Source organism: Strix uralensis, chromosome 5 (genome assembly GCF_047716275.1).
Source record: "Strix uralensis isolate ZFMK-TIS-50842 chromosome 5, bStrUra1, whole genome shotgun sequence".
Taxonomy (NCBI): domain Eukaryota; kingdom Metazoa; phylum Chordata; class Aves; order Strigiformes; family Strigidae; genus Strix; species Strix uralensis.
The window spans coordinates 2,932,739-2,943,726 of record NC_133976.1 but is presented as its reverse complement, the minus strand read 5'-3'; the positions used below and the strand labels follow the sequence as shown (position 1 = coordinate 2,943,726).

The 10,988-nt window shown below is 41.0% G+C and overlaps 1 protein-coding gene across 2 annotated transcripts in view; it reads right to left on the bottom strand.

Moving 5' to 3' along the window:
* Positions 1–2,954: 2,954 nt before the first annotated feature.
* CHCHD3 (coiled-coil-helix-coiled-coil-helix domain containing 3) overlaps positions 2,955–10,988 on the bottom strand; it is a 163,863-nt gene continuing 155,829 nt past the window's right edge. Inside the window, exons 7-8 of one of the 2 annotated variants that reach the window (XM_074869682.1) lie at positions 9,828–9,963; positions 2,955–3,684 (exon numbers count right to left, since the gene is read on the bottom strand). In XM_074869682.1, the coding sequence (XP_074725783.1) occupies positions 3,658–3,684; positions 9,828–9,963 (163 nt within the window). In that variant the 3' untranslated portion in view covers positions 2,955–3,657. The remainder of the gene's footprint in view (positions 3,685–9,827; positions 9,964–10,988) is intronic. The other variant, XM_074869683.1, reaches the window with a different exon arrangement.

Genomic DNA, 10,988 nt, shown 5'->3' with positions numbered 1-10,988 from the left:
GAAACACAGTGTCAGCTCAACACAAGCCTTTGCAAATTATGAACTGACCAGCTCACAAAATTCACTTCTGCAGCCGTTTGCCTGCAAGCGAGAAGACACCCAAATCTAAATCCTTATCTGATTTTAAGTGGCAACACCCACCTCCTGATCAAATAAGATTTCCTATGGACCTGCAATGTGCTATCAACTGGCGTGGGACAAACACAGATGATTTCTGGGTCTTGCAGGTGAGATGTGGCACACCGGGCAAATGACTTGGCACCCCTCCACTTTCTCTGTCCCTGATGGCTGGGAAGCAAGGCTGCCTCGCTCTGTCCCAGCGGTATCTACTGCGATGAACGGCGTGTTTTGGTTGGGGATCTCCAGGTGCTCACAGAGTAAAAAGATACATATATAGAAAACACTAGAAATAATCAGTTTGCCTTGCCCAAACCTGATCAGTGTTCACAGCTGAGGGGAAGACCTTGCAATAGTTTGCAGAGAAGACTATTGTCTAGAATTTGTTATTTTAGAAAGGAAAACGAGAAAAAAATGGAAAGGCTCCCCCTCCTATCGCTTCTTCAGCTTCAGATATGACATGTAACTCCGTCAGACGGAGTCCACCTGAAACTCCATTCCCCTCTTTGGATTCTCTCAAAAAAGAGCACAAGATCTAAAAGAGAACAAAGCAGCAGTCATCTGAGCTGTAAAATATATCCCAACCCATAGCCATCTCTGTATTAAAGCTAATTCCCAGTATCTGCTTAAAACTGTAATGCAGGGATACCCTAACAGGCGAAAAAACAGGTGAAAAAACCCAGCTCTGCAAGGTTATGTGATCTGTCTCAGACACACACGACTCCTGAGGAAGTCTAGTATTTGAAAGAGTCTAACACTGCTAAATTACATGAGAGTAAGATAGCAGTGATTATTTTGACACCATTGAAAGACTTGTGATTTGTTCCACAGCCACTGAGCAAAGAACAATGAGAAGCTTTGATTTAGCTGTTACAATACTGCTTTTCCATTTAAAACCCTAGGTAAAATTGCCCTTTGGTTACAGCTGATCAGAGCTTGTGAATGACCAACAAGAACATCTGAAATGATTCTCTACCATGGGCAGACAGTGTCATGCCTTCATCTATCATCCCTAGAGAATATCACCCCTATCATCCCTTCTGAGATCAGGATCCTTGAAGCTGAGTTCAAATTCTCAGTTTGGCAGTGAGCAATCTTAGAGAGATCTGGTTCTTGTCGAGGAGGAGGGAGACCTCCCCACAGGTCTTCCATTCTGAAAAGAGAAAAACGGGAAACTTCAAAGATTTTCAGTCTTGAAATGTAGCTACAAGGTATGTCTTAGCTGGAAGAACGTTGCCCAGAACAGACTAGACCCAGCATTTTTTCTCCTTCCCGCCGGTACCGTAAGCAGTAAGCTGCAGACACACACTCCTCTTGCTCATGCTTCTTCAGATCCTATGAACCTTGCTTTTTTAATTATGTTTTAAAAAAATATTAGTCCGGTTTCAAAACAAAAGATGGCAAATCTCTCTATCTTAGGCAGACTTACTGCTTCCTTGAGCAGAAATGTCCAACATCACCTCTCGACTCTGTTTTCAAAAGAACAGTGTCCTGCTTGGCGTCCACACCGGTGAGTGGGGAGGAGGAAGCCGAAGACTGAGGAAAGGACCAGGATGCAGGCAATGCAGGAGGAGGGGTGGCAAAGGCAGAAGAGGAGGCAAACTGAAGCTCACTCCAGAAACATTCAGAACTGCTGCCCTACTTTAAAGGGAAAAGTTATCCACAACGTGTTATAGTCTACACCGTTTGCCACAATCAGCATCCCCTAAGCTCAAGCAACACATGCTAGAGATGCCACTACTTACGATACAGAAGATGTTTAAAGAACACAACATCTCAAATGAAGCCTGAAACACAGTTGGAACAAAGCAAGCAAGACTGACTTCCACTGCTCAAGGCTGTCAGGATGGGAAACCAATAAACATTTGGCAATAACAGAGACCTTCCTTCCCGACACAGCTCTTCTCCTGATTTTACAGAATCATCTGGCCTTAAAAACGTCTGCTTTTCCTCTATGCTGCATTTTACTGCCAATTCTAAGTCTGGCAAGGATGGATCTGCCAACTTCTTGGCTCTCTGTTACAAAAGAGAACATTATAAAGGAGAATTTGTGAGTTAGCTGATTTGTAAACACTACAGCAAGTCACCATGTAAACATGTCGCTTATGTCCCTATTATTTCTCTCAAGCAGTTTACCTGGCACCTGACACTGAACTCCAGGATCTTCCTCTCCTACTGATACTGCAGTTGCTTCACATGTAAAAAAGCCCAGCTTCTTTGTGTAGCATTAAAAAAAAAGTCCTTAATTAAACAGTACTCACAAAGCATCTTGATAATTAGAATAGGAGAGTCACTGGCAATATTTTGAATATAAATGAGACCTGCAGGTGTACTCACAGTTGTACAGTAGGATGCAGTTCAAACGCAGCCAATTAGAGCAACACAACAGGTAAATAAATAGCAGAAGGCTCTAGAGACACTGCTCCGTTGACACTGTTACTATTACTATTGGGTAAAAAATCTTCCCTAAGATTGCTTGGTAAGATGAATGCCGCAGCCGTTATCGGAACAAAAACAATTAAATGAAAGCGGGTACTTGCATAAAGATGGTTTGCAGTTTTGGGCACTGTATGCCCTTTCATTCACAAGTACTTTCCAAGAAAGGAAACTCTGGTGGTGCATGAATCACAGCACACTACCACGTGGGATCTTTTTAGGTTGCTGTGATGGAAAACAGTTATATGTAAGTACCGTTCCTGAAACCAAGGTTGGTTATGCATAAAAGTCTATGCTTTAAAGCTTCAGCAATAACATCTGCTGGAAAAACATGATTGACGCAGCAGAGGGAACACCATCCGCCTCTGAGAAGAGGAAAGAGAGACAGACTGAAACATCAATCTTGTGCATAAAATATATTTATTGTTGGTACAGAGCGAGGCATATTCGTCAGTACTTGATAGGAGTGAGGAGCATAACAGAATCGTTTCACGTAAATAAAGGCCGTGTTACATCTTAAGTGTTGGATCATTAACATCATTCCAGCAGAAGGCCTGGAGAGAGACTTCATTAAGTTACATAATTTGTGAAATAAGTTAAAGCACAATTTACGTCATTATACATTGTAAGGAAAACTTTAATACGAGCAGCGAATACAGGCTGTACAGTGAGGAGCAGCAGCTGACCTGCTCACAAAGCACCGCCACGTCCCAGCACACCAGGTGTTACATACCCGTGCCTTTGACAGCGAGAAGTTTTTGAGGAGATTCTACAATGAAATAGCAGCATTTGAAGGATATTTCCCCTTTCTAAGGTCAGTGAAAGGTTCTTTTCTTTTCCTTCCTTCAATCACCAATAAGTGGATTTTACTAAGACCGAGCAGTATCTTCGGATGTACGATTTCTGATGTAATAAGATACAGGTCTTGGCTTTTCAAATGGTCACACTGATTGAGCCGTGATGGCTGCTGCTCTTGAAATGGCTCTTCCAGTTCTTCTTTTTATTGGTCTGCCCTGTAAATGGGCTGTCATATCATTCTTGGGAAAAAATGCTCTTCTGCTGAAATTAGAGTTGATGGTCTTGTGCTTGATTTGGACAATGCCTTTATCCTCCTCTCCCAAGCATGCTCTGCTAAGAAAACAGTCGGGGCGGGGGGAAGAGAGAGGGAGAAACACATATTTGAGTAAGTCAAAGTTATTCCAGAGACCCCCTGAAGTTTGGCTACAATTTCTTCATAGAATTTGCAATTTTAAAAATAAAAACATAGAAAAAGAAACGTTGTCAACATACACATTACCACAGAGACAAGTCACAGAAGCAGAATGGAGCTATTTAAGGACTCAACAAGCCAGCCGTTTGGAGGCCTGAAGAGTTGCAGTAATGATTCCTTTTCATCCATCCTAATGCTATCACGGCTCTAGTGCTACAGCTATTAAGTAAATTAAAAAGTCTGACCTTACAATAAGATAAATCCCACTCCTAGCAATTACATACTCAAGGAAATAGATCCTGAAGTCATACAACACTAAGTACCTCCCCTACCTACCTCCTTCCTGAGTTCTGAGTCATAACCAAAATCTCGATAGACTGAACATGTTGCACTGCCCGTGTGCTTCATTAATCATCTCCTGTGCTCAGTCAGGCCACCAAGAGCTAAAAGTATAGATATGTGAAGCAGTCCAAGAGTTATTTCTTCTGCCACTCCAGAGAGCCCTGCATCAAGGTCTTGACTCTTCAGAGAGGCCCTGGCCTCTACCATGAAAATGCAGACTTGCAAGGACAGTATATAGGGCTCTACTAAGAACTTCCTACTGCCATGATCTAGAAATAAGGGCTCTGCAGAAACGAGCACACCTATGGATACTACTTGTCTAGTCAGTACAGAGAACAGAAAGTGGGATCCAACAGGACACTAACAGGCAGCAGAAGCATGCTGGAGGCCATCTACGTTCACGGGAGGACTATAACATTGACCAAGGCCTACAAAATCCATGAAATGGGGAAGACAGTAATTATAAGTTTCCTTGTAAGAAATGGTAGCAAGGGATTTGATAATTTTTTAGGACCTATGTCAGGAGCAAGCCCAAGTGTAAACCCTGAAATCTTACAGGAGACCTACAAACAGCTGATTCAAGTATCTGAGCAGCTGTATCTGGCCAGACAGGGCACATTGTCTTGAGAGTTTGGACTGCATCGTCAGAGTCACAGAAGCTAGGGTTTGGGAAAATTAAAAATAAAGGGAATGAAAAACCTGTTGTCACATATGTCTTCAACCCAATTCTCACAATATTTCTAAAGATAACCTGGTGAACCATTCAACTCGACCGAGCAGTGTTTCTGCAAGGATTAAGGGGTGTAACCAAGGAGCAGGGGAGTGTGCACATGACAAGATGGTAAAAGTCCTCGGGATCGCAAATATTCTCCAGAATCCGTGGTAGAGAAGTACACGCTGACAAAATAAAAGGAGTTGGTTTTATGCTCCCTAGGTGCTACTACAAACAAAAATAAGAGAAACTTTTATTAGTTAACAAAATCTCCAATCTCAGTTTGACAGCATCCCCATGGAGATTTCTGTAAAACTGATGAAGGCTGCTTTACCTGGAAGACTTTTTTTGCAGTGGTATTACAGAAACTTGCTCGAAGCCATCACTGGGCTGAATATTAACTTTACATAAATTTAACACTGCATAAGTTAACGCAGGAAAATCCCAAAAGATCTGAGAAAAACTGTGTTACTTAATTTATTTAGTATCCTAAGGAAAGAAATCACAGGTATTTGTTCATCACATGCATATTTCTGCCCACAAAATTTCATCTTCAGACAATTGAGAGTGTCCCAGGGCTTGCTTTGGTTTTGTCTACATTTTGGGTCTTTTTTAATGTTCTTTACTGACCCTTGCCATTTAACATCACCTACAAATTTACTTCATGTATTTAATTTTTTTTTTCTTGTGTTTTTTTCATTACACCAATGTAGGTGTGAAGGAAACCTGGTCCGACTCTTCCATAATAAACTTCCTTCAGTCGAGGTAGCGTTAAATGGTGGCCATAAAAGACAATGCCTCTTTATTGTGTTGTAGTTCAGCATTTCCAGCTACACTATTTTTACATATTTTTTTACTAGATTGTAAGATAGCATCTAGGAAAAATAATGGAGGATGAGGCTAAAATAATGGTTCTATTCTGACAAGGATGCACGATTAGGGACCCCTCTATCCTAAAAATTCAAATAATAGTTACAACAAGACTGAAGAGGCTCAAGGATAACATTTTGTAGGCAGGCTGTCAGGCACCAGCAGCTGTTGGTATCATGCCCTAAAGTATTTTCAAATCTCACCTGCCTGCAGGGACTTGCATCCCTCTGAAATTCAGTGGTCTAATAGGTAACTATTGCACAGACTTCATTAAATGGTAGACTAGTTGTGTTTCCATATAAGAATTAGGACTCACTGTAGCCCAGGGGAAAGAAAAAAAGAAAAAAAAAGAGAAATTATAAAGGGTATTTTAACAGTCACCTTGTTCATATCAGTGGACAGCAGACTAGGGTAAGTGATTAAAATGCCACTGGATGGTCCATATTCGTGCAGTGACTGGTCTGGCTGGAGGTACTTCATCAGTGGGAGCACAAATACACACCATAGACAATCCTAATATCTTCCCCTTAATGGCTCCATTAAGTAAGTTTTTCTCTCTGTTACTATTATAATAAAACACAAACATTAATAATAGAGTTTAATTTATTTCACTAGCTTCTCATGACTTTGGGAAAAGATTTAAAGTGAAGATACAACAATGTGTCAAACTCCTCTGAATTAACAACTCTCTGGGCTTTTCTAACAAGGGGAGAAAAGGACAGATAGAGACATGAGATTACAGACAGGATGAGAAATAAGGAGCATACAGAAGAGAGGGTGAGATAATTATAAGCAAGATAGGAAAGAAAGAGGAGTCAATAAATTCAATTTATGAAAAGCACAGAGTGTGCTCAGCCTGAGCACAAGTGCCCAGACTCACTGCCAGGAAATCGGATTAGTTAACTTATTTGGTTTTCAATATCTTGGTCTATTCCCTCTAGCAAATTTTCTTCTTTGTTTGTTTCTTGTAGCCAGTGTCAGTTAACTTTTTCATTTCTGAATCTGCTATTTATCCCACTTCTCTGTCTTCCAACCAAGCACATATAGTAGGTAATTTTGAAATATTTTGTAACAGCGTTTAGCAATTATTTCGAAGTCACTGTTTGTCTGGACTTCTGGGCAATCAGCAAATAAAATAATTACCATTACAGCTGCAACACATGGAGGATGAGCTATAGAGGACTGATGTTCATTATGAAAAACAATTGTTCCTGCTTGCAAATATTTCCATCATAAAAGGCTTCTCTGTCTCTGTTATCGTAAGAGAGAAACCTCTCTGAATTCTCATCTTGAAGCATGTGTGAAAGAGAGTAAGAAACATTTAGGAAACACTTTTAACTACTTGACAGGCTTGGCTGAAGATCTTCAACAAAGAAGGTATTTAAAAGGGTGTTTAAACCTAATGCTCATATTTATGCAATTTCCTTTTCCTGCACCTTCTGAACATGAATTAATTCATCTTCATCACAGTCTTCTGAAGAAATTCCTATCAGATACAAACTTTACTTATAGCTTAAACATGTATAAGTAATTAATCTAAATTTTTTAGTTACTTTAAAAAATAATACAAAATTACAAATCCAGTAGATTAGTGTTCCAAGTGATGCAAGCCATGGTTAAAATCTAGCCCACTAATATTATTCACTGGCCTTTTTTCTAAAATGTCTCAAAACCACGCATGATCCAGTAACTTCAGACTGGATTCTGGCATACAGAAATCACACTAAAGGAAAACTTAGAAAAAATAAAGATAGATACCAATAATTGTTTGTCATAGTAGGAATTAATGAAAAAAAATGCAGTTCAATTTAAAGAAAAAAAAAATCCAGTTCAAAAGGTCATGGGGAAGCGTACAGCTTAGGGAAGAAGGAGATGAGCAAAATTTTCTAGCTGGAGCCACAGCAGCTTCTGTGCCCAAAGAAGGCACCTGGACAAAGCTGGTTGCCCTTCTCATGCTTGGGTGTCTGAGCACGGCTCAACCATCTTTATAAAATTAATAAAGTGTCAGTAGCTTTAGGAAAGAAAGCCTCAGGCTAGGACATCAGGGAACATTTTCATGAGCAGGGAGATCTGGTAGACTGTAGAGTTTTTAAGGAAATGAAGGAGCTTAGGAGCTTGGTGCATTAACAAGTGGGCAAGAAGACACATCAGCAAAGATATATCGAAGGAGATGATTTTGAAAGGGACAGGGTGATCTCACTGGCTTTTATTTTTCATCACATGGATCCTCTTTAAAGTTTCCACTGCTAATAACAATTTTTAATATCATAAAGTGATTTTAGAGCTGCCCGGACTGCCAGATAAATTGTCCTTGTCCTGCAGTGTTCAGAGAACGACCACGCTACAACTGTTACCTGAACTGTCTTCCAGCATGGCCAATCCTGTGCAAAAAGGAGCGTACTAGCTATAGCAACAAAGAATTATCAGTATTAGCACTGCACAAACGTATTAAGCACTGCAGACTGAGGAAATGCTTTGGCACTGCCACGCAACCGTTGCCTCCTACCATGTCCTACAGAGCATTAGACCAGGAGCAGTGTTAAGGCCAGCAAGATCTTCAGTAATACCAGAGCAAGGCTGCACTGGGGTGGCAGCAAAAAGGTCACCAAGAACGATTATAGTCAAAGTCTTACTACTTGTCTGTACAGGCAGAATTAACTTGAGTGAAAATGATTATCATCATCAAATACTAGACGTGCTTGCTGGGTCTCTGTTAACACTTTAGAGCACACGTTTTCACATGTTCAAATATTAACTGATAGATTTTAGCAGAAATAAAGATCATCAGACTTATTTAGGCACTTTTTATATACACCACGTACATGGTCTATAAGCACATTTCCAACTGGCTTTTTTAAGAACACAACTGAGGTCAACATATGCATCTCTATATTTGGAAGATGAATAATATTTAGAAATTTCAGCTTCTTTTAACTGAAAGATGTACGTATTACTATCATTCTCCCTTATGCTGCACTAATAAAACATAAAGGTTTTAACCTACAGTAACAACCCATACCCTAGAAAACTGGATGAGAGCAGGGCAAGACCAGGTAAAGGGCAGTATTAGACTCTCAGAGTACATAAAAGAAATCAAGACTTCCAAGTGGTGAGCAATCTAGTTTGAGACATCCATTCATTTGTCATATTTATGACAAATAGCACCATATAGTTTAATGCCCTTGTTTTACTGCTAAAACTGCAGATACCAGGAAACATCTGCCAACAGCGACAACTACTACACTAAACAATAGCTTCCCAAGGGCAGAGATGGAAACCCTAACATTTAAATAAATTGAAAGTGGACTCCACAGACCTTGTCAGAACAGACATGCCGGGAACTGGAAAGCTGCCAGTCAGAGAGGGACCTGGGGATGTTGATTGCTAGCCGGCTGAACAGGAGCCAGCAGTGTGCCCAGGTGGCCAAGAAGGCCAATGGCATCCTGGCTTGTATCAGCACTAGCGTGGGCAGCAGGAACAGGGAAGGGATCTTATCCCTGTGCTCGGCACTGGTGAGGCCGCCCCTCGATGAGTGGGTTCAGTTTTGGGCCCTTCACTCCAAAAAGGCCATTGAATGACTCGAGCGTGTCCAGAGAAGGGCAACGGAGCTGGTGCAGGGTCTGGAGCACAGGTCTGATGGGGAGCGGCTGAGGGAACTGGGGGGGTTTAGTCTGGAGAAGAGGAGGCTGAGGGGAGACCTCATGGCCCTCTACAACTCCCTGAAAGGAGGGTGCAGAGAACTGGGGATGAGTATCTTTAACCAAGTAATAAGCGATAGAACAAGAGGGAATGGCCTCAAGTTGCACCAGGGAAGGGTTAGACTAGATATTAGGAAGCATTTCTTTCCAGAAGGGGTTGTTGGGCGTTGGAATGGGCTGCCCAGGGAGGTGGTGGAGTCCCCATCCCTGAAGGTGTTTAAGAGTAGAGTTGACATAGCGCTGAGGGATATGGTGGAGTTGGGAACTGTCAGTGTTAGGTTAATAGTTGGACTGGATGATCTTCAAGGTCTTCTCCAACCTAGACAATTCTGTGATTCTGTGAACTGTACTGCTTTAGCATGTAAGCACTAATTGGACAATGCCATAGCCTTCCTCTCTTCTTCATTCCATCATTATTTCAGTGGCAATATTTCTAACTCACCTGTTTGGCATGATTGACACAACGCAGGTACTGGCTAGCCAGGGCAGAGCAGCTGAGGGTCTCCTGAGCGTGTTGCCGATAACATTGTAGAATTTTATCCTGCAGATCAGCACAGATTGGATGAGACTCATATCGCCTGGGGAAAGAGAAAAGAACTTGGTTTCCTTCTCAAAAAGACTTTAGGAAAGATACAACTTTTTTTTTTTTTTTTTTTTATCGTTTAAATTAGTAAACTAAATAATAGCAGTGAAGGAAAACACTTTATAAAGAAAGGCTGTTTCTAGAGCTAGTTGGGTTATAAAGTGGGTAACATCAGATGCAAACATCAACGTGAGCTGCAGAAATTTGGCTATTGGGACCACAAGTGTCCTCCTGATCCAGTACTCAGGTGGAGTTCCAGCTGGTGGAGAAAATGAACATCCAACTTCGCATGAGTACACATCTTTAACTGAAGATCCCAGCAGTGACGAAGCATGTCCGATCTCACCTACGTTAGAAAAACAGCCACAGAACCACAGGGAAGCTTCATGGCTGTATAGCCCTATGACCACACAATCCTCATTAAATATTGCTACTGCATAAAAGTGAAATCACCCATTGGGCTGACCTCGAGAACATAAAAACCCTGCTACCATCAGCAAATTACACAACCTACTTTCGCTGATCTGATGATAGCCTCTATTTTTGGTGCATCCTCCTTCCCATCACCTCAATTCTAATCCTCGCGCCAGATGTGCAAGTTATTTAGGAATTTTGTCTATTTTCTTTACTGTGTGGATTCATCACTGTTGCCATCTTTTTGGCTGATGCGATAGACTTTTTGCCTTCAACGGAAGCCAAAGGAAGGGAAGCTTCTTTAGTCTGTCCTGTAAAATCCAGTCTTGTTTGGACAAAAATCTTCTCATTTGCATTAATTTACAAAATGTTACGTACGCTGAGAGTGCCACAGAATTAAAATGGGAATACAGTACTTTCCTGTTTCAAAAGTAAGGGTGTTGGCGAAGTGTTTCAGAGATGAAATGTCCATTGACATTTTAAGGTAACTGGACACGTACTTTAAAAATACTTTTTAAGGTACTCATTTCTACAAGAGGCAATCAAATCACAGTTAAACTCCTTTCACACCAAAGATGAAATATTTTAATGGTAGAAAAAAACCAC